This window comes from Podospora pseudocomata (assembly GCF_035222375.1).
Source record: "Podospora pseudocomata strain CBS 415.72m chromosome 2 map unlocalized CBS415.72m_2.2, whole genome shotgun sequence".
In the NCBI taxonomy this organism is placed as follows: domain Eukaryota; kingdom Fungi; phylum Ascomycota; class Sordariomycetes; order Sordariales; family Podosporaceae; genus Podospora; species Podospora pseudocomata.
In genome coordinates this window covers 819096-846477 of record NW_026946366.1, presented here as the reverse complement: position 1 = coordinate 846477, position 27382 = coordinate 819096, and the positions used below count along the sequence as shown (strand labels likewise).

General features: G+C 52.2%; 13 protein-coding genes across 13 annotated transcripts; 8 read left to right on the top strand and 5 right to left on the bottom strand.

The window, feature by feature from the left end:
* On the top strand, positions 1-2092 carry QC762_207090 (uncharacterized protein). Its single transcript, XM_062887616.1, has 2 exons — positions 1-1381; positions 1437-2092. The coding sequence occupies exons 1-2, from the start codon at positions 1013-1015 to the stop codon at positions 2034-2036; spliced, it is 969 nt and encodes a 322-aa protein (XP_062745741.1). The 5' UTR covers positions 1-1012; the 3' UTR covers positions 2037-2092.
* Positions 2093-2111: 19 nt separating this feature from the next.
* On the bottom strand, positions 2112-3667 carry QC762_0038940 (uncharacterized protein; the record flags this gene model as incomplete). Its single annotated transcript, XM_062883327.1, has 4 exons — positions 2112-2379; positions 2430-2950; positions 3000-3253; positions 3313-3667. The coding sequence occupies 4 exons, from the start codon at positions 3665-3667 to the stop codon at positions 2271-2273; spliced, it is 1239 nt and encodes a 412-aa protein (XP_062745740.1). The 3' UTR covers positions 2112-2270.
* Positions 3668-3786: 119 nt separating this feature from the next.
* QC762_0038930 (uncharacterized protein) lies at positions 3787-4478 on the bottom strand (the record flags this gene model as incomplete). The annotated part of the gene is made up of 3 exons (XM_062883326.1): positions 3787-3923; positions 3997-4241; positions 4264-4478. The coding sequence occupies 3 exons, from the start codon at positions 4476-4478 to the stop codon at positions 3787-3789; spliced, it is 597 nt and encodes a 198-aa protein (XP_062745739.1).
* Positions 4479-5975: 1497 nt separating this feature from the next.
* QC762_207070 (uncharacterized protein) lies at positions 5976-7112 on the top strand (the record flags this gene model as incomplete). The annotated part of the gene is made up of 1 exon (XM_062887615.1): positions 5976-7112. Exon 1 carries the CDS (start codon positions 6159-6161, stop codon positions 7110-7112), a length of 954 nt encoding a protein of 317 aa, XP_062745738.1. The 5' UTR covers positions 5976-6158.
* Positions 7113-7515: 403 nt separating this feature from the next.
* On the top strand, positions 7516-8067 carry QC762_0038910 (uncharacterized protein; the record flags this gene model as incomplete). Its single annotated transcript, XM_062883325.1, has 2 exons — positions 7516-7764; positions 7957-8067. The coding sequence occupies 2 exons, from the start codon at positions 7516-7518 to the stop codon at positions 8065-8067; spliced, it is 360 nt and encodes a 119-aa protein (XP_062745737.1).
* A 509-nt stretch (positions 8068-8576) lies between these two features.
* QC762_207060 (uncharacterized protein) lies at positions 8577-10435 on the top strand (the record flags this gene model as incomplete). Its single annotated transcript, XM_062887614.1, has 7 exons — positions 8577-8769; positions 8834-8925; positions 8994-9027; positions 9078-9663; positions 9718-10132; positions 10193-10228; positions 10283-10435. 7 exons carry the CDS (start codon positions 8577-8579, stop codon positions 10433-10435), a joined length of 1509 nt encoding a protein of 502 aa, XP_062745736.1.
* Positions 10436-10979: 544 nt separating this feature from the next.
* On the top strand, positions 10980-12342 carry QC762_207050 (uncharacterized protein; the record flags this gene model as incomplete). The annotated part of the gene is made up of 2 exons (XM_062887613.1): positions 10980-11168; positions 11224-12342. 2 exons carry the CDS (start codon positions 10980-10982, stop codon positions 12340-12342), a joined length of 1308 nt encoding a protein of 435 aa, XP_062745735.1.
* Positions 12343-13850: 1508 nt separating this feature from the next.
* Positions 13851-15872, bottom strand: QC762_207040 (uncharacterized protein). Its single transcript, XM_062887612.1, has 2 exons — positions 14157-15872; positions 13851-14097 (listed from the first exon to the last, which is right to left on the bottom strand). Exons 1-2 carry the CDS (start codon positions 14823-14825, stop codon positions 13999-14001), a joined length of 768 nt encoding a protein of 255 aa, XP_062745734.1. The 5' UTR covers positions 14826-15872; the 3' UTR covers positions 13851-13998.
* A 227-nt stretch (positions 15873-16099) lies between these two features.
* Positions 16100-19686, bottom strand: QC762_207030 (uncharacterized protein). The gene is made up of 3 exons (XM_062887611.1): positions 17852-19686; positions 16913-17799; positions 16100-16846 (listed from the first exon to the last, which is right to left on the bottom strand). The coding sequence occupies exons 1-3, from the start codon at positions 18138-18140 to the stop codon at positions 16322-16324; spliced, it is 1701 nt and encodes a 566-aa protein (XP_062745733.1). The 5' UTR covers positions 18141-19686; the 3' UTR covers positions 16100-16321.
* Positions 18622-19989, top strand: QC762_207020 (uncharacterized protein). The gene is made up of 2 exons (XM_062887610.1): positions 18622-19494; positions 19601-19989. Exons 1-2 carry the CDS (start codon positions 18933-18935, stop codon positions 19753-19755), a joined length of 717 nt encoding a protein of 238 aa, XP_062745732.1. The 5' UTR covers positions 18622-18932; the 3' UTR covers positions 19756-19989.
* Positions 19990-20674: 685 nt separating this feature from the next.
* Positions 20675-21889, top strand: SDH3 (cytochrome b subunit of succinate dehydrogenase, Sdh3p). Its single transcript, XM_062887609.1, has 3 exons — positions 20675-20879; positions 21038-21107; positions 21174-21889. Exons 1-3 carry the CDS (start codon positions 20840-20842, stop codon positions 21616-21618), a joined length of 555 nt encoding a protein of 184 aa, XP_062745731.1. The 5' UTR covers positions 20675-20839; the 3' UTR covers positions 21619-21889.
* Positions 21708-23935, bottom strand: taf6 (histone H4-like TAF Taf6, SAGA complex subunit). The gene is made up of 2 exons (XM_062887608.1): positions 23254-23935; positions 21708-23195 (listed from the first exon to the last, which is right to left on the bottom strand). Exons 1-2 carry the CDS (start codon positions 23642-23644, stop codon positions 22186-22188), a joined length of 1401 nt encoding a protein of 466 aa, XP_062745730.1. The 5' UTR covers positions 23645-23935; the 3' UTR covers positions 21708-22185.
* A 17-nt stretch (positions 23936-23952) lies between these two features.
* Positions 23953-27020, top strand: QC762_206995 (uncharacterized protein). The gene is made up of 3 exons (XM_062887607.1): positions 23953-25804; positions 25859-26049; positions 26106-27020. Exons 1-3 carry the CDS (start codon positions 25062-25064, stop codon positions 26708-26710), a joined length of 1539 nt encoding a protein of 512 aa, XP_062745729.1. The 5' UTR covers positions 23953-25061; the 3' UTR covers positions 26711-27020.
* The last annotated feature ends 362 nt before the right edge of the window (positions 27021-27382 follow it).

The following is a 27382-nucleotide window of genomic DNA, read 5'->3' as shown; positions in this document are numbered from 1 at the left end:
CAGTCTTGACTTCAACAACACCACCAAAGATTGACATGTCAAAAAGCGCTATTGTTTTCACCGAAACATGCCGAAGAATCGATATTTCATGATGCCGCCGAGAATCCAGCAGAAACACGCCGGAACAAGGGCAAAAGATGACCTCCAATTGGCGGGCTGACTTTTGGAGGGTCTTGCGGCGTGCGCCGGAACACTGAGCATCCGGGGACGAAACACGGCCTACCCCCGAGGCCCAGGGACCTTTTCTTTTTGATCTCCTAGGCACGACACTGGGTATTCCCGCCCTGCGTAACGCCCACTTTCCGTTTTCTCTCTCTTTCTGCCCATTTTAGGCCGCTATCCGCCGCATCTCCCTCCTGTTCCTCATGGCGTGCGGGCAGCAGGCTGTTGGTCGCCAGTTGTCGTCCACTATCGCTGTTAGCCTTCGGCAACGCTGACTTCCGCGCCTCCAAGTGTGTTGGTGCTCCCATCCAATTCGCTGTGCCAGTCGCCAGTCCCGTGGGCCATCTGAAATGTTCCCAAACTGCCATTCTCGGGAGCGCACGTGGACAGGGGGGCACCCCAAGGGCACTTTGGAGATCTGGTCTTGGCCCACGCACTCCCGTCAGGGAAGAGCTGGTCTCGCATCCACCCCCTTCCGAAACGGATGTACTGGCCCGTCCGAAATGTCAAGGTTGGAGGCATGTAACAGATCCCGGATGGAGCTTGTCTTGCTTCCCCCGGGCCCAGCGCCCATCCGCCCAGGGGGCAATGGTAGGGACAGGACAATGAAGTGCACTTCACTCAAAAGGTCTGGGTGACCGCATCTCATGAACCTACACTCCTTTGGGTCTTCTTCTTTCCCTCTTGTTATGTCACTTGCGATTGATTTTTAATATTGCTCTTTTTTCTACTCAACTTTGGTTGAGTCCTGTGTGGTGGTAAGCGGGTTCTGTCTGGATTCGCTACGTCCCCCTCATATTTCCCTTTGCACAGCCCTTGAAAATCATCGGCAAAGCAGCATTGATCGAACATGGCGTTCCCATTTTCTATCCTGCCAATCTCGGCCGCCTTTGTTCTGGTACTATCATCACTCTTCCTCAGCCTTGGGAAGTCAGCTCCGGCAAATGGCGGCGTATGCTATTCGCAAGACCTCCCAAACATACTCGCCGAATCATTCCCAAACAGTGCAACCGGAGTTCTCAATGCCACGCTGGCCATCATTCCTATCTCCCTCGAGTCAGCTCGCCGCCTGATCCCACCACAGTACCGGATCCTCGAGGGGGCTTATCGATCTTTGTTGCCAGACTTCCCAAAGGGCATGTACCCTGTCATGCTGCAAGCCGCCCACGATCACGATGTTCAGTTCAGGGCATATGGTATCACGATAGAGGACTTTTCGGTGTGTTTGTTTCAAATACAAAGACGATTGGTCCGGGTTAGCTAACTATTCTTAGCGTGTTGGGTTCGAGTTTCCGTTCCTCGACTTTATGGGTGATGGGTATTCCTCCTTCAGATGGGCACCAGCGCAGCTTATCAGTTCTACCAACGACATTGCTTTGGATGGATCACGAGCCTATGGTACCATTGTCTCTCCAGCCGAGTACGAGCCTCTCTGCGACGCCTACGAGACACTACCCAACGGCGCCACGCACTTCAAGGGCTCAAGCGTGAACTCGGCCGAGTTTATCGAGTTGGAAATGAAGCGCCTTGCGTTGAACGTCAGCCCGTACCCGATGGAGTTGTTCAAGAACATCACCAACCAGCCGACTTTTGCCAATGGTACGACATGCGACAATATGATCAGACTGTTCAACACGACCATGTCGACTGGGGAATATGCACCTAGGGCTGTGCTGGGTAGTGTCAAGGCGAGGACGAATGCCTTGTTCCAAGGGGCAGATAAGGAGTGGACAGAGATCTACGGGGTGCAAATCGCCACTCCGTTTATCGAGAACAACTATCTTGACTGCAAGACGATGCAGGGCTACGAGGGGACTGGTGGGCCAGGGGACTCGTTCGTCCCAGGGGGCGATAATGATGATCATGAGCTATGACGGCGTTCATTTGTTCAGTTCAGGGGAAATATTACACTTAACTAATGATACCCGGCGGACTCTGCACACCAGACTGGACTCGGTGCAGAGCGCCATACTCTTTTTTGTACATATATTGGGTATGGTTCGGGCTTGGGATCCGGTAAATATGGAGCGTTACTGTCGATACAACGAGCTAAAATACTTCTTAATACTTGCGTCACGTCCACGAACACCACCTTCACGATAACCCAACTAACGATCTTCCCCCTCCTCTCCATCCAACTTTTTAACAGCCTCATCCAACAACTCTTTCATCTTGTCCGACCTCGGCCTAAACGAAGCCCTAAACGGCATTACAATCCTGTTTCTTGTCAGCAATCATCCCACCTTTTCACATCAGGAAATACGTACGCCTGCCCCCTAAAACTCCACTCCTCACCCACCTCCCCCGTTTCCGGCTCGCCAATCTCCATCGTCGCGAGTATCGTGGCCAAAACAATCATCAGACTATTCTCCGCCAGATGCCGTCCTATACAGACCCTCCTCCCAAAACCGAAATTTCCCTGTGGCAGGGGCTCACCTCGGCCGCCTTGGTCAACGGGGAGGTACCGTTCGGGAATGAAGTCGTCGGGGTCGGAGTAGATGGAGGGGTTGTGGTTCATGGCCCAGATGTTTTGGTAGATGATTGTGTTGGGCGGGATGTACATTCCTTTGTAGGTGTCCGGGTGGAGGGAGGAGTGGGGTATTCCGAGGGGGGAGAGGGGGTTTAGGCGGTAGGTTTCTTGGAGTAGGAGGTGGGTGAAGGGGAGGGAGGGGAGGGAGGAGAAAGTGGGGAGTGCATGGGGGAGGGAGGAGATTTCGGAATGGGCGAGGGATTGGACGTGAGGGTTTTTGAGGAGGTATAATACCAGGAGCATCAATGTGGCGGCGGTCTGGAAAGGTTAGAATAGGGGGTGGGAAAAGGACGGGAGGGGAAAATACCGTGTCGTTGCCTGCTATGACTATCGTTGCGGCGGCGCCTTTGATGTCTTCGATGGTGAAGTCGTTTGGGATAGACCGTTCGAGATTGGAGTTGTGGATGGCCATGCGGTGGTGGACAAAGCTTTTGGTTGGGGAGGTGGGCGAGGACATGGCTGCTTCGAAGGGGAGGCGGGTGATGTCTTCTATTGCGTGGCGCCAGGTTCGGGCGTAGCGGAGGCGTTCCATGAAGGGTAGCCATGTTGGTAGGTATCTTGCTGGAAATTTGATGAGTAGGTATCAACGGTCAACATGCCAGTGAAGAAAAAAAACATACTGAGAGGAAATCGATCCATGATCGAACTTGCCGGTGGCCCTGATTTACCTATCGCTTCGGCTGACTCTTCCGCCAGTTTAATCCACTGGCTGTCCGGGCTATCGACGTTGAGCCCGTAGGATATCTTCAAAACGATGGCCACTGCGAACCGTCTAACGGCTATAACCCAGTTTTCCGGGTCGTCGATCATGCTTTTGCAGCATATCAGCGCCTCTCGTAGCTGGTAGTCTTGATACTGCCCTACTTTGGACTTGGCAAAAGGGGGCTGTAAGACTTTGCGGTGAAGATGGTATTTTGGCCCCCAGCGAAGCCATGTGAGAGTTGGGGACCAGCCCATTCTGTGTGTTGGCTCCATCAGTTGAAAGCTCGATTACCGATGTTGATTCTGTAAACCCTTTTCGATCCAAGTATCCGCGCTTCTATATCAAGGTGGGTGTTGAAAAGGGGTACTCAGGGGTGGTTAGTTTTCAGAACTTACTCCTCAAACATCACAAATCGCGGACGATCCGCATAATTTGATCCTCTCTTCTCAAGCAGCTCTGTTGCCGATTCCAAGCTGTTCAATACTATCCACTTCGTCCCAAAGGTCTCGAAAAAGAGCACATCGCTGTCTGCATACTGTCAGAGACCCCAACCGGGTACTGATCCCTTTGTGAGGGGTTGTAACGTAAAGTGGCAACGTACTATACTCTTTTGACCATTCTGCATACTTTTTGAAAGCGGCATCTTCAGGGACTAGCCGGTAGTGTCCAAGAAGAAACTCACCAGGCGGACTGGTTGGGAGTGGTGGTCTGTTTCTTGCTCGCAGAAAGTGTACAACTTGGTAGGTTGATATGCCGAGAAGTAGGAGAAGGATGGTGCTCTGTATGGTTAGGTAGTCTAAGAGCTGGTACGTGAAGTGTTGTTTGAAAGATAGCAGTAGCGTCATACTGGTAGAGTCAGGGCCAGTACCTGTCAAGCAAGGTAGATACAAGGGAAAAGGAAGACTGGTGAGAAAGATGGTTTAATTGTCGGATATCCATAGGCATTTCAAGTCGGAGAGCTCTATGATCTATCATAGAACAGCCACTTGTTGGCAACACGGTGAGCATGCAAATGCCCGCATATCGCGGGTGTTTGCGGGATACTTGTCCCCATTTCAGGGATGTGCTACCAACAATAGACATGGTCCTTCGTGTTAGCTATTGCGATTACCAATACCATGCCTGGGCGGAAGGAGTAGCCGATGGCGGAAGGTAAGCAGCGGGGCCGATGGTGCGGATTTCAGATCTAAATAGACACCGAGATCTCTTTCAGGCCGCGTGCATTGTGGCTCTGGCAATGGAGCGCTTCATGATTTGACATATGTTCTTAGTGCGACCCGGGGATATCTGTCCGTCACTTGTGTAAGTCCACACTCCCGCACATCATCCAGAGATGACTGGCCAGAAAGCCCACGCTAATGTAGGACAGGACTCCGCTTCCAGGTTTGGCATATCGATCCAGCAAGGTGTAGCTTGTAGCGGAGCTGTTGTGACCACCACCTTTACCATGAAGCACTCCAATCATCCCCGGCTGAGACGGCACTGTCCAACTAAGACGTAAAGTTTGCCTCCTATTCGTGACCAAGAAGGTGTATTGTGAGCAATGATGCGTCCAACTTGCATGTTTCGAGCACACTCTAACTTGATGAGCGACTGGCGGTCTGTTGATCCCCGATATCTCGCAGAAGTCAAAGATCGTTGCTCCGCCTCAGGTCCCCGAGTCCAATAGACCGGATATCGAGTCCATGGTATTTGGGAACAAAGCAGGCAGTCTGTCCTCTAAGCTCATAGTGTAAGTGTAGGTTACGCTACTGAAATCCCACTTGTTAGTGTAGTTGCTGTTGGGTAAAGTAGCACCAAAATGGGCCGACGTTGTGCTGGTGCTTCCATGTGGTGTAGGCAGCGGAAGACCATGGAGGTTGCGTGTAGACGCTAACCGACAGCCCCGCCGCTAACAAATGCAGGTCATCCTCGCCAGACCATCGTGCCGATAAAAGACGGCATTGGCCTGCCTATCAACATCGAATTTGTTGAGCAGCTTTCCAGGTTCTTGGAGCATCAACTGATCCAACGGATGCTGAAAAGGTCATATACCTGATCGCCATCTTCAACTGTTCCATGGTCAGCGTCGGTATTGCAATAAACTCCCTTCATTAACGTCTTCAAACCGCTCTTCCCAAACACAGACACCATTGAGGGGTGACGCCTGAAGTAGGTAGGGAGAGCGATGGTTACGAAACGTCCCCGAGACGGGCGAGAGTCGGCCGCAGTCAACCAGAGAAAGAAGCACTCACTGGACGGCTCGTGAAGATAGATAATGTTTAGAGGGGGTGTTGGGGGTGGCGGCGATGAGAGAGCGTCACAAGATATGTTTCGAATGATGCGATGACGAACTGAATGGCACGTTCCCTGCAGGTGGTTCAGGGGCACCACCTCATCGTGTGCCGTTCCTGGAGCACGGGCCCGGGTTCCACGGCCAGGGCGCTGGGATCCTGTGACGCTAGCGCACAGTGTCGCTATCAAACAGCCCGCCAAAAAGCCCACTGAGTCCCTGCCAGAGTCTGCGGGGGGATCCACCGTCCTGAATTGGCGAATTGGCGTTGCAGCTGGCGCGTCTTGTCCCAATTTCTGGTCATTTTACGCTTCGGGACCATCCAAATTCAACCCTCGCCATGCCATGATGCTCTTCGTGAGCTCCCTTCGTTGTTGATATTTCCCTCTGCCTTTTTCTGTTACTTGCTTTTCCTTTTGGGCCTATCGCGCTCTATCCGCTCTTTATACCGCCTCATTCACTACTACGACAAACCACGTACATACTTCAAGATGCCGACACACGCGCGCACCGGATCGCGCTCGTCTATTGACCGAGTCTTCGAGCTGTTGGGCGATCTCGAAGAAGCCGACCTCTCGCTCTTGCTCGACGACCTCAACCATACCACTGAAAGCAACGTTCCCGTCTCCCAAGCTATTGCCTTGTTCGAGAAGGGGCCCAGCAGACCGAACAAGAAATATGAGCGCGCTTCGTCTCCCGTCAGAAACTTGCAGGCCGAGTTGGAGCGTCGGCACAGCAAGAGGCTCTCCATGGCACCACAACCCAGGCCGCAGTCCATAATATCATCACCACTCAAAGACAAACCAGAACCGCTGGACTTCTCGTTCCCGTCCACTTCGCTCGATCTTTCTCTCGACTTTTCTTCTCCGACCAGTCCCTCGCTCTCTCCTCCCGCTCTTTCTCCTTCCAGTTCACCGACTAGTCTCCCTTCGCTCGACGAGTCCCCTCGGCCTTCCTCCAGACCCGAGCTCCCATCTTTGATCACGCTTTCCTTACCCGAAAACGAAACGGCCACCCGGCCCCTCTCGGTCCATTCGGCACGTTCGGGAACCGGCTCCGCACTGGGGTCCCGACCTCGTTCCTACAAGCGAATCGACCGGCCAACAATTCTCTCCCCAACTGCGACGGCCGAGCTTCATGCTCTTCTACTGGCATACCTCAACGACTCGTCATCGTCCGAAACCTCAACGGCGACGCCCTCGCCCACAACACCCCTCCCCAGCTTGTCGAGCTCGATCTTTTCTTTCCGTCATCCAGACGACGAGCCGGAACCGATGATGCCAGGCCTGGACCTTCTCGAACCATCACCGACCAGAACACCGTACATGGGCTTTGGGTCTTTGTCAGGAGGTAACATGGGTATGGGCATGGGCATGGGCATGGGTGGAAGCCTGAAACCCAAGGCTAGCATGTCGAGCATTTTCGAGATTATGGGTTCGCACTAAACCGCAATATCGGCAGCATTTCAAGCGTTTGCATTTTGCGTTTGCTGGCCTGGATTTGGGGGCTGGCTGGTCTGTTTGTTTTGTGTTCGAGGTCTTTTCTGTTTACCTTTTTTTTTAATACTGTACAATTGGGCTACTTACACACAGAATGATATCCGAGGTTGCGAAGCCTCTCTTTTCTTTAGCTGTCACTTGGCGTGCATGACTTTTTGTTCAAGGGCCACCCTTGTGTCCTTCGAGGAATGCCTCCACAGGGCAGAAACGCGGGGGCGTGAAGTTGTGTTGCAAGGCAAGGATGGGGTTTGCTTTTGGTGTGAAGGTCATTTTTCCGTTTGTACTACTCACTACCACTCTTGAACCAGTCCATTCTCTGCCGCTTTTCTACATTTCCATGGTTACACACATGCCCGGTTCCCCCACTCTTTTGGCACCGGACATTGCGCTTAAGTTTCCTGGGATCAGGCCCTGGAGTTGCACAACACCCAACGCAACTCGAACGTTCTCTTTTGGCTACCAACAGAAGCAACAACGGCATGGACAATCCAAGTTTTTCCACTTCAAACAGCTCTCAACGGCCCAGCGACGCATGCTCAGGCAGCACAGTATCATCGTCCGTGTTGGCGCTGCGGGGTCAAACAGCTCGGCCGAAATCGTGGGATATCGGCCCATCAAGTGGCGGGAGCTTCTTTGATGACTGCAGTAGTGTAGTTCTCCAGTTGAGGTTCTTTCATATATGGGCCACCGTTGATTGGCCCGGGGAGGAGGAATTCATGGCACCTTTACACTATCGACACTGAACACCCTTCTGAGAGTTCGAAACCATTGACTTGATGTGATGCTGCAGAAGGGCCTTGCCAGTTCTGGTCTCTCGGATGGCAAGCGGACGATTGTGATTGGGCGGCGGACTGGCGTGGCACAGCCCGGCAGTCTTGCGTGGTTACACAAGGCTCAATGATAACCACCAACAACACCAAGTAGAACTGTATCCCGTCCTTGGCTTGTCGATGATTGAGCGATTTCAGACCAACCGCTCGTGTGCAGTGTCGAGCATCACGCAATATTGACGCCCGGTTGACCGTGAGGAGACACCAGCTCGTCCAGCTGGGTAGCGATTATGTCGATGAAGATCAGCTTCCATTTCAACATGTGAGCTCTCATTGGGTTGCAACCCTCCGAACCTGACCGAGATTTTCTGCAGACACGGGCCAAGACCTTTACCAGGAGAGGGGAAAGATACCTGCAGGCGGAAGGTGGAGCGATAGATTGGTGATAGGGCCCTGCAGGATGCCCTCCGAACTGGGGGGTGTGTAAGATAGTTAGGGTTTGATCTTGGCGAGAGTGATGCCCGCTCATCAGTCCTCTTAACAGGAGGTTGAGCCCGCTGTTTTGGACGAGGCAGATGGGGAAAAGTTCCAGTTCTTCTGTTGATCATCTGACTTTGCTCGGAACACACTGACGGCAGTAATGGCAGTCATGTCGATATTACTAGGTGGTCTGGTCACCTGGTTCGTTGGGTGGATCATCTACTGTCGATGGTTACATCCCTACTCCAAATACCCAGGTCCTTTTCTCGCCTCTTTCTCGAGACTGTGGATCATCAAGGAGCTGTACTCGGGTCACTTAGAAGTCACGTTGAAAAAGTGGCACGCAAAACATGGTGAGTTGAGTGCCTTGTCCTTTGATTTGTTGATATCAAGACACGGTATCAGCTAATAACTCAGGTCCCATCATTCGCATCGCCGAGAACGAGGTGTCTATCTCAGACCCAACCGTTATCAAGGCCATCTATGGAGCCGGGACAGCTTTTACCAAGGTGCGTTTGCCATACCTTTCAACCTGGAGTGCTAGGGGTAAGAGGATTTTGCTAACAATAAGGATTAGACTGAGTTTTACTCGGCTTTCTCAATGCCATGGTGTATGTAACAGAAATATCATGACAAACCGGCCAACGCTAACACTAAACAGCCCGATTCCCGGAGCACTTCTGCAACATAGACCCCAAGTCCCACGGCGAGCGCCGCAAGCTGGTCAACCATGTCTACACCATGACCAACGTCGGCCGCTACGAGCCAGCCATCGAAGAGTGTATCGAACTTCTTTATCAATGTGTTAAGGATGCCAGTGAGTCTGGCAGGCCAACTGACATGGCTCTCTGGCTTCGGTACTACGCCTTTGACGTGATTGGCATCCTTTTCTTCAGCCGTCCGTTTGGTTTTCTGGAGACCAAAAAGGATTACAGGGGCTGGATCAACGCAACCGACGTGCTGATCTTATTCATGGCAGCCTCTGCGTTTGTGCCCCGCTGGATGCGCAGTCTTGTTTTGATGACCTCTATTGTCGTCCCCGGTGCGATGGCAGCTGTCAAGGCGATGGACACGATGACAGATGCGGGGGTTGAGGCTGTTGAGAAACGACAGAAGGAGCTGCAGGAGAGCGGTGGCGTGATGGAGAAGGATGATATGCTGGCTAGCTTCTTCCGAGTGATGGAGGAGCATGGGGATTTGGATAACTTTGGTCCGCTGGAGATTAGAGGGGAGATTTACACCGCTATGTGAGTTTGATTTCGCTTTTGACTTGGGTGAATATACTGACATTTGTACAACAGCATCGCGGGATCCGACACCACGGCTAGTGCCATCACCTCAGTTCTTTATCACCTCACGAAAAATCCTAGAACCTACCGGAAGCTCAGAGATGAGATTGATACGGCCGTTGCCGAGGGTCGGATCAGCTCGTCTGGAAGAATCAGGTATGCTAATGCAGTCAAGCTGCCTTATTTTGACGCCTGCTGCAAGGAGGGCATGAGGGTCCACGCCAGTCTTGGTCTGTCGTTCCCGCGGTACACCCCCAAGGAAGGGGTTGAGCTCCTGGGAGAGTTTTTCCCTCCTGGGGTGAAAGTCGGATGCAACCCTCAGATTGTACAGCGTGATAAAGGTGTGTTTGGAGAGGATGCAGATGAGTTTGTGCCGGAGAGGTGGTTAGGTCGTAATGCTGCTGATTTGGAGAGACACATGCTGAATGTGAGTCTTTGACCCAACTTACCCTTTATTAGTTCCTGTTACTGACTTTGTTGCAAATAGTTTGGTGGTGGCCCCCATATGTGCTTGGGCAAGAATGTGAGCATATACCTCTTTTCCCACTGGGGCACAGTTGGCTAATGTAAACTACAGATCTCAATGATGGAAATCTACAAGGCCCTTCCAGAATTAATCCGCGATTACGATTTCGAGTTGGTGGACCCGAAGAAGGAATGGACTCTGATCAACCGGTGGTTCCATCAGCCCAAGAATGTTCAGACAATTGTTACCAAGAGGAAGAAATGAATATGAGAAAGCTGTGAAGGGTTATGGCCAGGAAGTAAGTTCGGCATTGGGTTTGAGTTTGCAATACTATACACGGCGCGAACTTAATTCCATACCACAAGTCCGCAATGCATTTGAAGTACCACAAACTCGAGTGTGGATGGATTCGGGATATTTACCCCTGACATGCCACCATAATGCCCATGGTCTCGGTTCCATTGTTCTTCCCGCTTCCCCACAGATTTTCCACGATACAGAAAGGCCGACACAGCAGATCACCCGCATCACCCAAGCCCGCCACGGTATTCCCGCTGGGTAAATAACCACGATCTAAGCCCACCTACGCAGCCCGCACGAGGATCTGTTGGGCCCCATACTACTCTGCCTCGTGGCTAAATTAGATAGCTTCTCCTTAGCACCGACAATTAAACCTCGGGGACTCATCATCCGCCGGCGGGACCAGCGGGCTGTATAAGAGCTTCAAAATGCTCATTTCAACAATCACCAGGTCTTGGAGGGGCGAGTGTTCTTGGCTTTGACTAAATTAATAACTCAAGTGGTCACCATGCTTTCTTCGTGGGCGAGAATTGCCTCTTCGTTGCTGCTGGTGTCAGCACGATGGGCTACTGCTATTCCAACCGCCGAGTTGGACGAGAGAGAACTCAACTCTCGTCAGGAGGATAATCACTGGGTGGCAACATGGACTTCCATGCCTCAGCTGGTTGAGCCTAACAATATGCCACCTTCGCAATTCGTATGTTTCTCTTCAGTCTCGCAATCCGGCCCAAACTAACACAATCATTTCACAGACCAACGGAGGCGTCTTCCGCGATGCCACCATCAGACAAACCCTCCACCTCTCCATCGGCGCCGAGAGACTCCGCATCCAAATCAGCAACACCTTCGGCGGCAGCGACCTCCCCATCACCGCCGCCTCCATCGCCCTCGCCGCCGGAAACAAAGCCGGAGTAGCCGGCATCGACGCCGCAACACTCAAACCCCTCACCTTCCGCAACGGCTCCTCCTCCATCGTCGTCCCCCGCGGCCAGGTAGCGTACACTGACCCAATCGAGTTTTCCGTCGGCCCCCAGACCAACATCGCCGTCTCCCTCTACTCCCAGCAAGGCCAGTCAGGCAGCAGCATCACCGGCCACCCCGGCAGCCGCACAACCTCGCACATGCAGTCCGGCAACCGCGTCAGCACCGCCACCCTGTCCGGGGGAGCCAACACCAAGCACTGGTACTTCCTGTCCGCAGTCGAAGCCTGGAAGCCAAAGGATCACTCCGCGTTTGTGATCCTGGGGGATAGCATCACCGACGGGAGAGGCAGCACCGACGACGGGAACAACCGCTGGCCTGACCTGCTCATCGCGCGTATGCAGAAAGAGGGAATCAACCACATCGGCGTCAACAACCAGGCTGCGGGGGGCAACACTGTTCTCTCTGGCGGTCTGGGACCGACCCTCCTCACCCGGTACAAACGCGACGCTTTGCAAGTAGCAGGCGTGAAATATGTCATGATCTTCATTGGGGTGAATGACATCGGCGGCGGTGGCACCGACTCTGGTTCTCAAAACTCCATTGCGACAAGGTTGCAAAGCGCGTTCCAGCAGATTGTTAGGGAGTGCAAAGCAGCGGGGATCAAGACGATAGGGGGGACGATTACTCAGTTTACGGGGAGCGGGCAGAGCTATAGCAACCCGACGAGGGAGCAGACGAGGGTCAAGGTGAATGAGTGGATTTTGAACAGCGGGACGTTTGACGCGACGGTGGATTTTGCAAAGATTATTGGGGATCCGGGGAATCGGGCGCAGCTGGCGAGGCAGTTTGATGGGGGGGATCATTTGCATCCTAACGTGGCGGGGTTTCAGGCTATGGCGGATGGGTTTCCGCTGGGGTTTTTCAGAGCTTTTAATGGGACTTTGTGAGTGGTGGGGAGGGGGGGTTATAAAGTTGTTTGTCATGGAGCCAGGTACTGCCCGGTTTTTCTCTATGAACGGCTTTGACCGCTCTTCTGGAAACTCTTCTGTTTGTGTCAGTCAATTCTGCCCCCAATTTCTAGATGAACGGGAACACTTTTCTTTGTGATAACCCTAGAAGAGGTACCGGTCAAGCGGTTGATTGCTTACTTGCTCAGGTACATAAAGCACCATGTGATTTTGAAGTCATGTTAACGGTAACATCGCTCAGGAAGCAAAATTCACATGGTGCGGCAATTCGATACAGCTGCCAACACTGACAAGCGGTCAAATATAGATGTTTCCGCCATTTTCAAGAGAACGACTTCAAGTATCTGCAGTCTGAAGATATTGAGCCGGTCACTGGCTCCTCTGCCCTTGATGCTGCCAGAGAGCTTCTCAAGCACAAACAGGATGTGAACATATTGTGGAGCAGAAGCATGATGTTGTGGTTAGCTATCAGAGATGGTCACGAAGACCTCTTCTAGGATCTGTTGGATGCGGGAGCAGATCCGACCTTGTATGGTGGGAGCGAGATAATGCCGCCCTTGGTTGCTTTCTGCGTCCACACACCCCAAACACGGAGTTCTTGAAGAAGCTGTTTCTCTATAACTTGAAGGTTGATGACGAGACTGATTCTGGGAACACGCAATTTCACTGGATTCGGGAGAGAACCACGGTCGAGATGGTCAAGCTCGTCATTAAGCGCGGGTATCCCCTGAATGCCGTGGCATGGTGGATCACCAGCATCAAATACGACAGAATGGTTTGCCGAGAAAGGATGAGATTCATTGGCGGCAAGGGCACCTTGCTGCGCTGTAAAGCCTGTTTGCTGGTAAGGCTTTGCATGGACTATCTACAAGGACACACGTACTAACTATTTGTGCAACTCAGACGGTAGTTGGGACGTACTACGCGTGCTATACTTGCAAAGACTATTGCATTTGCTTCAGTGCCATCACTCCGCACTCGACGGGCGCATACACCGGTATCCCACGCATGAATTGGATGTAGTGTCCGAAGATGAGGGAAACAATGAATCGACTGCATCTGGGGTAGATAATGATAATGACGACGACGACGACGAGGAAAGTGTTGAGAGAAGAATCTGTGAAGTTCACAGCTACCAAGATGCCACAAAGGACGAGTATCAAGAGGACAAGAGCAAAGAAGAGGACACAGGGAACGATGGTGATCAGTCATGGTCCTGCCAAATTAGACGGTTAGATGCTGGCATCTAACCCGCCATTCAGCCATGGGAAACTTTTGTTGTTTCCATCGATGTAAACTACCCACCTATCAATAAATGATGTGCTGATGGAACAAGTCAGGCAATTTCAGAAGGAATCAGATGATGGTTGACAGTGTTGGATAGTTGCGAGATCAGAAGAAAAGCAAAGGGGATTCTTGTTGATTGTCCTTTTCACCAAAGAAATCAAAAGTGAACAGTCTGTAACCAGTGAAGACATTGTGTCAATTGGCGAAGAGCTATATACAAAAGTTGATTGACATGAATCAAAGCGGGCGAAATGCTACCATGGCTCAAGTCAAAGCAAGGAAACCAAGGCATGTACCCAAAATTGTCTTCCACTAATCATCCTCATCCCGTGGACTTCATCAAACCACTTAAGCAGAGAAGTCACGAGCCTTCTTGGAGGCACCGCGCCACACGGGAGGGCCGGGGACAACATAGGTCTGGGGAATGTTGCGGTTGTTGATGGGGACCTATCATACTCATGTCAGCCATTATCCCATTTCAACTTCCCTCGCAGACAACAACTTACCCTAATGTTAGAGTCACCATCCTTGCAGTACCCAGGAATAGCAGCCTTGTAAGAGCTATCCGGCTGAGCCGAGCCAGACCCGCCAACCACGAGCTGAGCGCACTCGGGGTAGAACTGAGGGGCATTGGCCTGGTGAAGGGCAATCAACTCGTGGCGAATGAGATAGTTTCCAGGAGCAAGCCCCGAAGGAATAGTGCTAGTCCACTGTTTGTTGCCACCGACAAGCTTGGCAATCTCCCACCCAGACGGGTTCTCCGAGTCGAGGAACACGCCGTTGCTAGCCTTGAAGCCACCCTCATCAATCTTGAACCAGCCGGAGCCAGACCCGTCGCAGGAGCTGAAAGCGCCCGGGCATTTGTACATCCAGACGATGACGGGGCCCTGGGAGTGAGTCCACTGCTGCCAGACGGCGCTGACCTTGGAGCCGGGCTGGACGGGGGCGGACTCGGTGGCCGAGGTGCCGCCGTTGCAGCGGAGCTGGGAGGCGCTGCAAGAGGTGATGGGGTTGTAGTTGGGCCATTGGCGCTGGATCACATTCTTGCTGTTGGCCGGGGAGAAGCCCTGGTAGCCGGGGTAGGTCTTGCCGTCGATGATGTAGCTGGTGACGGCACCGTGGGCGTTGACACCGGCGGCGAGGAGGCCGAGGGTGCTGATGAGGGAGGTCAACATTTTGAATTTGGTTTTGGCTGGCTGGTGGCACAAGAGTAAGAAATGTGATGAGACAGGAAAAGAGAAGAGTGAGGGTGTGGAAGATGAGCCTGAGTCTTTAAAAGGTAGAGATAGTCGTGGGAAGGCTACATCGGTTGCCGTTTATGGACGTTCCATTTACATGGTTGCGGCTTGCTCTGCCGTTGCATGGCGGGGCGGGTGGGATACACAAGCCGACATTCCCCCAGATTCTCCAGTTCATTTGTGATTGCCCCAGGTTTTCCAGTCTAGGCCCGCTGCTGGGTTCCCGCTCTACTGTCAGTGGTTGTGTGGTGTTGCCGCTCGCTTTGCGATTTGCCGGCTAATATGGGGTTGGGTCCCTGTCAAGACGGAGCTTGTTGTTGCGCTCTTTTGTGACTGAACCCACACATGATGAGCGGATCCTGCACCAACGACTGGTGGGAAGTGGTCGAATTAATATAAAACGAGACCCGCGCGCAATATCAACAGCGGGAAGAATGGCCGAAGTGGACTGGGGCGCTTCCCTAGTTCATGGCAGGAAAAGGCAGTGAGATATTATGAAGCCAGGCAGTTGTGACACGGGACAGCCGGCCGTCAAATGACGTATCGTACCGTGTGACTTGATTACTTACATGTCTAGAAGGAAGGTCGACCATCGCGGTAACGGATCGTGATATGCCGAAGCCACAACCGAGATTCAAGTCCACGGGACGGTTAGTCTGCGATTTACATCTTCACACACACGGCTTGACGCTCGGTGCTTTTCTGCTTTTGGACAGCCACACAATACCAGGATGCTTGGGCAGATCTCGGAATCCCGTACCGAAAGATGCGCCACTGCTGACCACTCGACCAATCTGGCATGGATGATGAGTTGCATCGCCGTCCATTTGTATGCTTGACTATGAGTAGTGTTCGGTTGCTGGGGCGGCTCACCATGTTTCATGCCTCCTCCAAGGCGGGATGAATCGTGATGACCATTGAGGAATGATGATGATGGATGCGGTGCAATCTAGCACTGCCATGCTGCAATGCGGCCTGACTGCTTGGCCAGAAAGATGAAAATAAATTGAGGGTGTGTGATGCAGACGGGAAGGAGGTGCTTACCTGGAAAGTGCCAACTCCGTCAGGATTAATTATGGATTATGGTGGAACTTGATGGTGATAGAAGGATGGAATGCGGTACGCTATTCCACGCAATGTCGGGGTGTCGGGGCGCTATCGCTGAAGAATGTCCCTCTCGTCAACACACAGAGCATGCGCAGAGTCGCCAGTCAGAGAAAGAAAGTTGAAATCTTTGTTGTCTTCCAATAGTTCTATCGCGTTATCCCGTCCCATGCCCAAACGATGTTGAAAGTCCGTACCCAGCCAATAATATAATTCTATGCCGTTGAAAGTAAACCCTGCGCCATATTATATGCAAAGACAGTCCTTATCTCATGTCCCATTCATCGTCTCATTTCATAATTCGTAACGCTCATGTTCTCACGCCATCGTCACAGCGAACCATAACCGCTATGGACACTGGCATTTCCGTCCCACAGGAGCGGTTGCGCCGTCGCCTCCCTGGGACATGTTGTTGGAACCTTGTGATATCTCATCACTTCTTCGCCCGTCTCATCAATAACCGTCTCCGCCACAATAGTGTAGCCACCAAGCTTTGGTAAAAGCTTGGTCCACACCGCCCAATACACCACGCCCAGCAGCAAAATGGCAATTCCCACGAGAGGGAATGCGTAGTATGGATAGCCATCGGCGTTCCAGTCGCTGTTTGGTGGGATGAAGGGTGTGATGGCGAGGAAAATGTTGAGTAGGAAGTACACAATGGTGACCGGAAGCCACGTGCGCCACGGCGACGACCAGTTCTCGGACTTCTTGAACTGCAGGTAAATAAGCCCACCAGCAACCATGGTGTTGATCCATGCTCCTGGGTATGTGTACAGATTGACAATGAAGTTGTAGGCCGGGCCGGGAGGGGGTGCAACGAGCACAATAACGGTGACGATCCAATGCAAAAACAGCTATACAGGTGGTCAGTAAAGTTCGAGTGGTATCAGTCAGAATAGTCAGACTGGAAAAGAACATACCGCTGCAGCAGGGGTCCGGAAGGGCTTGGTAGAAGCCCAAAAGTTGCTCCATGGTAGGATTCCCTCCTTTGCCAACTCCTGGTTGACACGGGAGTGGGCGAAGCTGACGGCGAGAACATTCCCGATATTGCTTAGGGCGACGAAAGCCGGCAAGCTCCTGGCGGCGACGCTCTCTCCAAACATGTTGCGGAAGAAGAGGCCAGCAACAATAACCTCGGACTTTGCCAGCTCGGCCTTTGGAATAGCCGCAAAATAAGCCACATTCGCCAACACATACAGGACGGTAACGCCAATGACCGCGAGAGGCGCCGCAATTTTCAGTGTTCTCTGGGGATTCTTGAGTTCTCCCATGACATAATTGGCGTTTTCCCACCCCTTGTAGCTGTAAACAACCTGCAGGAGAGCGGTAGCATACGCATAGGCCCCGCCACCGCCATACCCATCCCCCTTTTCGATGGCCCAAAAGTTGTCGAAGTTGTGAGGGTCCGGGATCAAGCGGTATCCTGCCAATGCCGCAAATCCAGCGAAGACAATGAGCAACAAAACCAGCACCTTGAAGACCCCGAGTGCGTTGGTAAGTCGCAGGCCCCATGTGGGTTTGATTGCGTGGAGGAGCACGACGAATGTCATACAGGCGACGGCGATTATCCGTGGAACCAAGCCATCAGGCATAGGGTGACCGCATGCTAGCAGCACATATCGACCGAATGCAAGAGAGTTGCCAGCAGAAAACCCGAGCAAGATCATCTGGACAGCAAAGACGCTTGTGATGAGAAATGGCGGTTTCCGGAATACACGTTCCAGGTAGTTCTTCTCGCCTCCAGAGCGTGGAATAGCAAGGCCAAATTCGAGGTAGACACTGAGACCGGACAGAGTGAGAAGTCCTGCTGTGCTTTGTTAGCAAACATGAGCTGAGTCACTAGGAACCGATCAACTTACCGACTGCCCACAAGAGAATACTGATGCCAACCGAACCGGTCGAAGCGAAAATACTGGACGGTGTGGAGAATATGCCGGTGCCGATCATCTTGTTGAGGATCAAGAAGACAGCACCTGTGACACCAATTTTTCTCGAGTCTGGGACTCCATATCCAAGGCTGCTCCCCGTCTTTCCGCTGAGTAGAGAACCGTTCTCATCGTAGACCTCGCTGGCGGCTTCACTGTCGACATGGTCGGAATACGAGTCGTTGTCGACGGGCGGCTTCTTGTAACTTGTGGCGTCCGCCATGGTGGAAGGCTCTGAGTGAGGATGGAGTTCCTCGGATGAAGGAAGCCTAATGTGTTGTGCAGAGAGGCGGCGCTACTGCAAGGTTGGTGAACCGGTGTCGACGTAACGATTAACGCAGGGTCCGGTGCACAAACCGCTTCAAAGCCAAAAACGCGCTGAGTGGGAGAGGTAGAAGAAAAGCACCAGGTTCGAAAGGCAGATAGCCCAATATATTGGGTCTACAATACTGAGATATCGCCATCTTCGGAAGTCGCGATCTGAAGCCTCTTCAGAGTCATCTGTCTGCCATGCATCCTTAGTCGATTGCGTGCTCGTGAGACCTGATGGCGGTCATGTCATTGGTCTCCACCATTCCCAGCGCCGGGCTCGGATATCGGGCGGGTGTCGGTGCGCACGCGATTCGACGTTGAAACTAACCAATCAAAATTGTCAACGGCGACCCCAGTAGCTTCTTCCAACGTCAACTCATCCACCTCAGCCCAGAGCATCGGTTTCTCAACCGTTTCTGATGTTCTTGCGGCGTGCTCCTGTTTCGCGATTTTCGGCGATTTGGAGAAACTAGGCTTCAGGCTATCTCGTCTTCTTGGCTTTTTATCAGCATATCCAAACCTACCAACTACATCAACAGCCAGGCTGTGACTCGAGAATCAAACTTTCAAACATATCGGTGTCATCTTCAGATGTGACCTAGTCTCAAACTGCACTGCCAACATGGGTGCACTCTCGCTCTAATACTTCCTGTCTTCTCAAGCCCTTATCAACACCAATTCCCCCCTGGTACCCTCGTCCAAGATGAGTGCCCCACCTGACGACACCACGGGCAACACAACAAATGGTTCTCCAGAAGCAGGAAACAGTACGGCAGCGGACCCTTCAACTTCAATCGCATTCACGCCTCTTCATAAACTTCCACTCGAACTTCGGTTCATGATTTACCGCCGCACATGGGAGCCAAAAACCATCACAATTTCAAGCCCTGGCGTTGGCAGAATCCATGACTACCCCGAGCTGCCTGTAACCCTGGGCATCAACAGCGAAACCCGACAGGAGACATTGAGGCACTACTATGAGTGTAATGTCTGGTCAAGATATGTCAACCATACCACCAATGAGTTCGGCGAGAGATGCAGAAAGGCATATATCAATCCATCTTTGGATAGGCTATACCTGGATCACTTCCCAACTATCACCAGGATCGATATCCCCAACCCCCCGGTCAAGAAGCCGTGTCTACGGATCATTTTAAGCGCATACATCGACCAGCCGGGTGCTCTTGAGCTATTGCACGCCAAATCGGGTCTCGAGCCGCTCATTCTTGAGATGGAGGTCGAGCAACGAATCACAAGAAGGAGAAGTAGATCAAGTTCAGTGACAGGCTGGACCTCTGGATCAGCTGAATTTGACTAATTGACGGGCGTATCATTGTGAAAACTGAAGATCAGGGCGCTGACAATATTCAGGGTTATGGGGTGGCCTTGTTACTGAGCGTGGAGGAAGATATACCCCTTGCTTTGGCCCGTGCCCAAGGACGTCGTTTAACTTTTGGTTCGACCAAAGAATCAGAAGAAGGAGAAGGGGGTTAAGCTTAGCTTGGCCCTATGCATCAGCAGAATAGATTGATTGCTGGGCATGTCAAAGGCCAAGGCGCTGACGATCTTCGACACTCAGGATCAGGAATGGGAGGGTCAAGTGTATGGATGTGCAGACTTTTAATAGGACAGAGGCCGTCGTTTTACTCTGACCTCTGATTTGTGAAAGAGATGATTCAGTAGTCAATGCTCATGTTGATTCAAGCAATGTAATTCAATATGTTGATAAATGCAAATGTTGTCGTGACGGTCTTGATGCGAGAGTCTCCACAAAAACTACTCGTTGGGCTTACAGGAGCTGGGTTGTCTCTGCCAAAGCGATGTTCATGCTCAGCAGATATCAATCTCAAAAGCTTGGCTCATTCCAGGCTTCATCCATACTTGATGGTTATCATCCAGGTGCCAAATAAAATTGGAAGTATGCAGCGAACACGTTCTATCAAACGAACAAAGACGGCCCGTCAAGTATTAGAGCCAAGCGTTGAGGTGACTATGGTGTACCCATCACTCCACACATTGGTGACATGACAGCGACTGCCAAGCGATGACCAAAAGCGCCAAGCCAAACACAAACGTAAACAGACAAACAAAAGAATGACATGTAGATCTCTTTTTGAAACAGCAACCAGACTGAGGAAACTGGAGACTGAGATTAACGACGGATCTCTTTCTTCTCTGGGCACCCGTAGACACCAAAGCATCTGAGGTTACCACTATATTGCATCACCGACTCGCAAAACAGTGACGCTGTGGTTGAGCTCCCATACTATCTGAAGAAGAAAAAGAGGAAAAGGCAAGCAAAATTTTGGCGCGCAGATTTGCATTTTGATGTCGCAAAGTGGGGCCGGGCGTTGGAGCGTCACGTGCTCCCTTTCAAAAGAGCCAAAAGAGAGCTGCACGGTCCACCTCATCCTGCATTCGAATCATCTGCTTTGTGATTGGTCGCATCAAGCCGAGGTGCCGACACCTGCCGGGTTCGAGGCGTCGGATTCCCGACTGCTTCTCAATTGCCAACTTCGCGACAGCATCATTGACCTTCTCTCTGCCCAAAACACATTGGGGTACCTGCTTCTGCCGCCAGTTCACTTTCACACACGCAAACCACACAAAATGATTGCCCAACGGACAGGCACGACGGCTCTCCGCAGAGGTACGCAGCCCACTATCCTGCTGGACAAAGCGTTTTCTTTTTTGGATCGATATACACGGACAACCGGGAACTTGGGAAGAGAAGATATCGCATGGACATGAAAGGACGTCGTCACCACCAAACCGATCGCTAACATAATCTCTCTGCAACCTTCACAGTCGCCGCCAACCCCAATGCCGTCTTCACATCCACCTTTGCCAAGGCTGCCCTGTCCCAAATGCAAACGAGGTACTTCCCCTCCCCCTCCAACCCACGATGATACGAACCAACCAACCTAACCCCCCCGGAATCCAGACAAGCCACCACCCAGAAAATCTCCGCCACCGAAGCCCGCTCCATCCTAGACGCCCAACGCCTCAACCGCCCCGTCTCCCCCCACCTCGATATCTATGACAAGCAGCAGACCTTCTTCGGCGGCTCCATCTGGCAGCGCTTCACCGGCTCCGGCCTTTCGGGCGGCCTCTACGTCTTCGGCGCCGCCTACCTCGCCGCCCCCCTCCTCGGCTGGCACCTCGAGTCCGCCTCCCTCGTCTCCGCGTTCGGTGCCCTCCCCATTGCCGTCAAGTCCGGCGTCAAGTTCCTCGTCGCCTGGCCTTTTGCCTTCCACGCCTTCAACGGCGTCCGCCACCTCGCCCTCGACCTGGGCATGTTCATGAAGAGGCAGCAGATTGTCAAGGGGGGGTGGTACATCTGGGGCGCTTCGTTGGTCAGCGGGCTGTACTTGGCTTTCTTCCTTTAAAATGTATGTGAATAGCGGGCAAAAGTTCTATTTGGAAGGGAGGTCAAATCATGAAAACTGGGGGGGCAGTGAGGTGGGGGAAGAGACCAGGAAAATACCAAGGGCAGGATAGGGGGTGAGTGTGTGAGTAGGAGAAGGCAGAGCGGGGGAGTCAAGTTGCAGAATGTGTAACACTGGCAAGGAGAGGGGGGAAGGTTATAGACGGCCGAAGCCAGGACACCATTTGTATAGCCACAACAGAGCATGTTTTTTGTCGCTGTTTGTGTATTATGCAAAGATTATTTATACTTGCATTGATCGCTATTTTACAGTAACCAGGGCTTGAAGATGATTCAATGTTGGCCCCTTCTTCATGGATATAAAGTTTCGTTGTAAATCGGCTCTTTTTGACCACCCCAAAAACACACCCGCAGAATCAAATGTCAACGGTTTAGCAACCTTTCTCCTTTTTGCCGAAACCTCCATAAACACCAAACGCCGCGCTGTCCAAACCAGAGAAGAACCCCTTCCCGAATGTGATGATGATTATGATGATCATGATGGTCAAAGCCAACCAAACAACCCCTCCTACTCCAAGTGCCGTACTTCCAAGATCGCCTTGTTGAGCGTGTGGTCCGCCAGCGCGAGCACCCTTCTCCCGATGGTCTCCCCCAGGAAATCGACAATCTGCTGCGCTTCCCGCTCGAGATCCACGCCGTTGACGCCATTGGCATTAGGCTTGACGTCACCCCCGACAGCACCCTTGATCGCCTTCATGATACCGCCTACCAACATCTCGTACTCGAGTTTATGCGCCTCACCCTTGTCGTGGAGGGGTAGGAGGACGGCCTGGTCGAAGCTCTTGACGTTGGGGAGCATAAGGATCCGGACTGCTTCCGGCCCTCCGGCGGCAGCGACCCCACTTATGGCGCCGAACAGCACGGCCGGGGGACGGTTGGGTTCCATAAAGTACTTGAGGCATGTCCTGGTGAGCTTGGGGCGGAGTTGGCGGTTGCTCTTATTATACTTGGTTGCAAGAACACCAAGGAGACTGGCGGCTAACTCGCGGAGGCTGTACTGATCTTTGACTGTGTCAGTTCCGTCTTCGATACCGCCTAGTTTGTTGGACATGAGGCAGGTGAGGATCGGGGCGGCGAGGGAGCTGGCGTAAGGGTCGAGGAAGAAGTTGGGGTTTTGGATGATGGCTTCGGTGAGTTCCATCATTTGGCGCAGGACGAAGAGATCATCGAGGCGGAGCGTGACTTGATTCGCAATGAAGTTGACAAAGTAGGGGAGGAGCTGGTGGAGGCCTGGGTCGGAGCGGACGGACTCCAGGGCGGCCATGCGCAATCGGGTCTTTTCTTCATCGGGGTCATCGTCGAGGATGGCGGATTGGATCTTGTCGAAGTAGAGGATAAGCTCTTTGCTGATGACGTGCTTAACGGCTGGCCGGAAGGAGACATTGTCATTGCCGGCGAGGGCAGCCAGGGCCGGGTTGGCGCCTGGGCCCTTTGGTAGGAGATCCTTTGAGGATGTTTCGGCGGTGGTTGGGTTCTGGGGGATTGAGGGTTGGACGCCTTCGAGGGCAAGCCAGTGTGCTAAAGCAAACAAATGTCAGTTTTCTTGTGAATCACACAAGTCGCATACGATACTAACAGGTGAAACTTGTATCCCGAGGGACCTTCGGTAGCGGCGCGTTAATCAGCTTCTCGAAATCCACCTCCTCGTCTTCGATGTAGAACAGCGGCTGGCCGGGTCCCAGGCTCGCCTCTCCATACCGCAACGGTCGGGTTGATTCATAACCATACAATGGTTCGACTTGTAGTACGCGCATGGCATTGGAGACATCTTGGACAGTCAGGGTGGTGCGATTGGAGGCCCTCATGAAGCGAAGCGACTCGATGATGACCTGGCCGATCCGGTATTCGACATCCTGGGCCAGCACTCGCAGCGGTTCGTCACCAAGGGTAATTCCTATTGAATCGGCCACGTCTCTGACATTTTCTGGATTCCAGAGCAATTTTGGATTGGACTCGTTTGCAGCCATGTTTGCGACACGGTGATGTTTGAATGTGGTGATCTGCCGCCGTTGGAAGTCTTGCGGTTGCAGCTTGCGGTGGCTCTGGGTCGCTGTGGTGAGCAAAAGCGGCCGCGGTGAAGACGCGCTAGACAAGGTGGGGCTGCTCTCGGTGGGTCGTTGATGTGGTCCGAGCACGAATTTTTGGTAGTTGGGAGCCTGCAGGTGGCACGTGATGGTGCTGGCAGGTACGGAGTATGCACGGACCAAAGTTCCACAATATTATCGATACTTGGGAATCGAGATCTGCATGACCAGCCTGCGAAACACCACCAAGCCAGATAGAGAGAAATTAACAATAATTTACACGTGCGGTTCCTGCACGCCATCTACCGTTTTGCAACATGTTCAAAGAACTACGCTTCTTAACGCGTAGGGCGTAGGGTCAGTGAGCTAGCGGATGAGGCTTGGACTACCGTAACTCGCACCACTCCAGGTTCTTCCGATGCCAACCCAACCTCCTCCAAATAAGCGTTGTCACAACCTTCCTAACAACCAGCCAGAAGACTCGAGCGAATGGCCTTCGCACCCGTGTTCTGTGCACTGTTTTCTCTGCAGCGAGCTGTCAGATATGCATATTCATCTCGCTTGTCATTATGTTCGTCGTGACACAGCATACTACTTCATGCTCCTGATGCACTCCGATACCAAGCCGGTAGGGAATCGGGTGGCTAGCGGTCTTGGTCCGGCTTCTGCTATCAAACTAGGCGCAGATGACCGGGATTCCTGCAGGTGCCGGTGGCAACTGCAGAGCATACTACCCAGGAACAGACACGTCGCTGGCCTTGATATCCACTGCTCCAGATCACACCAGTCAATGACGACTCATGCTGCACCAAGGTCAACAGAGCTGACATTCACGCTGAGAATGTCGGTGAATCTAACACCTGGGCTTGAGGATGTTGGTATCTGCGTGCACACCTTGACGGGAAGCCAAGCCGCTCTGTCGGCCGCCTTACAGCGAAGAGATTACCTTGGCCCTCCGCGATGCGTCAAGACCTCATTTCATGTTCAATAAACCAATCAATTTCCCGGAAGCCACCGAGAAACCAGCCTCATCCTTAACCATGCGTATTAATGTATTGTCTCAGAGACACTGGCGCCTGTGGAGTAGTGGCAAAGGACAGAGCCTCAACCGGCGTACATTGTGTTGAGGCTGGGGGCCAAGAAGGATGGCAGTCATCCCCCGTAGTGACACTCGACAGAGCGGACGTCTTTCTTGTTCTTCCTATTTCTACATCATTCTCTGTCCTCCATCAATCCATTGCTTGTACGCCAAAACCACTTATCAGCCCCGATATTTACGCCCTGAGATTTGCGCCCATCTACCACAGTTTCGACATTAAGCCAGTCATTCCCGCTCGAACGTGTTTTTGGCTCTTCGGCGATGCCATCCTGGCCTAACATGGTCTCAATACCAGTTGACCAGATACCTTCACATCGAAGATCACCAGAACCTTCTCAAAATCCTACAAGCTGCCATGACGCGCCTTCCATTACTCAGAACTGCCGACATTCATGCCCCGATACTAGCACGAACGACAACATCAAGCGGCTTGATTTCTCAGTCGCTTTGGCCGGGGACTGGAAGGATAGGATTCCTCGTCGACTCCCAGAAACGCCATCATATGCAAAGACCAAGAGTCACGATTCAAAGCCCGTGGACGCCAATCAAAACTATCTGACATGCCTGTCATCGAAGATTTCCGCGTTAACTCTCAACCCTGACTCTTCACACCCGCCAGGCCATCGATCCGATATTGAGCTCTCAATTGCTTTGGCCGTTCATAAGAAGGCATGCTTCACGACAGATCAGCTAGGCGACGCGGGTGGCACCGTAGACTCCTCACGTGCAGAACACGATAATCAGCCCTCGAACTCGATGACAAAGCTGGCCATCACAACACGAGCCACGAAGAGAATGAAACGCAAGCGTAACTCTACAGCCGATGATGACCAACAAGAGGACGAAGAAGGTGACGGCGACGATCGGCGTCGCAGCGACGGGAAAGAAACGCCGTCATCAAACCGTCCGATGGCTTGTCCTTATCGTAAATGGGATAAAAGGAAATTCAACTACCACGAGTATCCCAAATGCACAAAGAGCTTCCGCGACCTCACCGATGTCAAGTACGTTACACTTTTCTGTTTTTGTTGCAAGTTTTCACTGACAGGATTGTGCAGGGAACATATCAAGAAGGAGCACGTTCTGGCTCCATCTGAACTACCAAGTCATCGTCGCCAGGGTTTTGAGAACGGTATCAATCAGTATGTGGTAGACCAACTCAGGGACAGAAAAGGTCGCACGAAGATACACGAATGGCCGAGGCTGTGGGTCTTTCTTTTCAACGACGATACCAACATTCCCAGTTCTGGTAGGTAGTACTACGTTCTGCTTTTTGTTGTCCATGCTAATGTCTCTTTCATTCAGACTACGAACCTTGCCAGGTATTCGAGTCAAACGAGGTGACGGATATGATGAATCAGCTTGCCGGCCACTTCGGACCCCCTAACCTAGGCACCGACACTGCCATAAGAAACATTCAGTCCGCATACCTTACAAATCGAAACACAGTAACCCATGTGACTGGAGCTCCGAAACGGAAGAAGGACGGGAGACAAAAGGCCAGGCATCTCAACACAGGCGCGCAAGGGACTCAACAGGCCACCAGCCTCGCCAACGACAGGTATCGGAAACTTGCACCCAGAGCCGCTGATGACAACACTCCTGCGCGCTCCGAGGACTTCACAACGGCTGAGGAGGATGGCTCACTACCTCCAACCTCAGCATTCATCCATGCTTTTCCCGAGGAGTCACCCACAAATGGTGGTAGTTCCTTCATCATGAGCTCCCGTGCCAGCCCAGTTAGACGCTCAGCTCGACTTACTTCCCAGCCGGCTCACAGTGTCTACCCCCCCGTTCCTGAACCGCGGAATAGTCTTCAGCACTTCCCCGGATATGGCACCGACTTTGGCTGGACATCCAACGCTCGTGGCATTGACCAAGACATGACCGAAAACGGTAACCAGGTCTAGATGTGTCCATTTGTGTTGGCATTGCTGCTCGCTCTTATGCATCAGGTCGCTGCTCAGAATCTCAACATTACTGAGCATGTCATCGATGATCAAACAATTCCAATTTGTTCTTCTTGTGTTGCTCATCATGCATTTCTTTATCATTCACACTCCGATTTTTGGTTTACCTGTTCTAATGTCTACTACCAGTACATAGATACTGAAAATGGTGTCGTGGTCGATTCAACATCGGCGTATCTAGTTAGAATCATGTACTTATCGTCTTTCCAGCACAAATCTCACCTTTTCCCCTGTTTTTACAGACCTCAAAGGCCCTTTTCGTGGTTGCCAGTTGCCAAGGATGTTTGACCCCACCAACAATGAAGCCCCTGAGCCCCTGAATTGGGGTAAATAAAGAGTTGCAGATGTGCGGGGTCATGTGGCAGTCTCCCGCAAGCACATCGTAAGGGACAAATTGTCGAATGTTTAAAGTGCCAAAATGGAGCAGTTTTGTTGCGTTAAGGGTAGGATTAGATGTTTGCACTCATACAAGGTTGAAGGTTGAAAGAACCTTGAAGAATACAGTGTCTGCGGCCGTTTGGTTGGTCATCCACACTATGAATGGCCACTGGAAAAAGTCGTCGCTCTGCCACAAAACAAACGCCGACTTGAGTTAAACCTCGGTGCATTGGT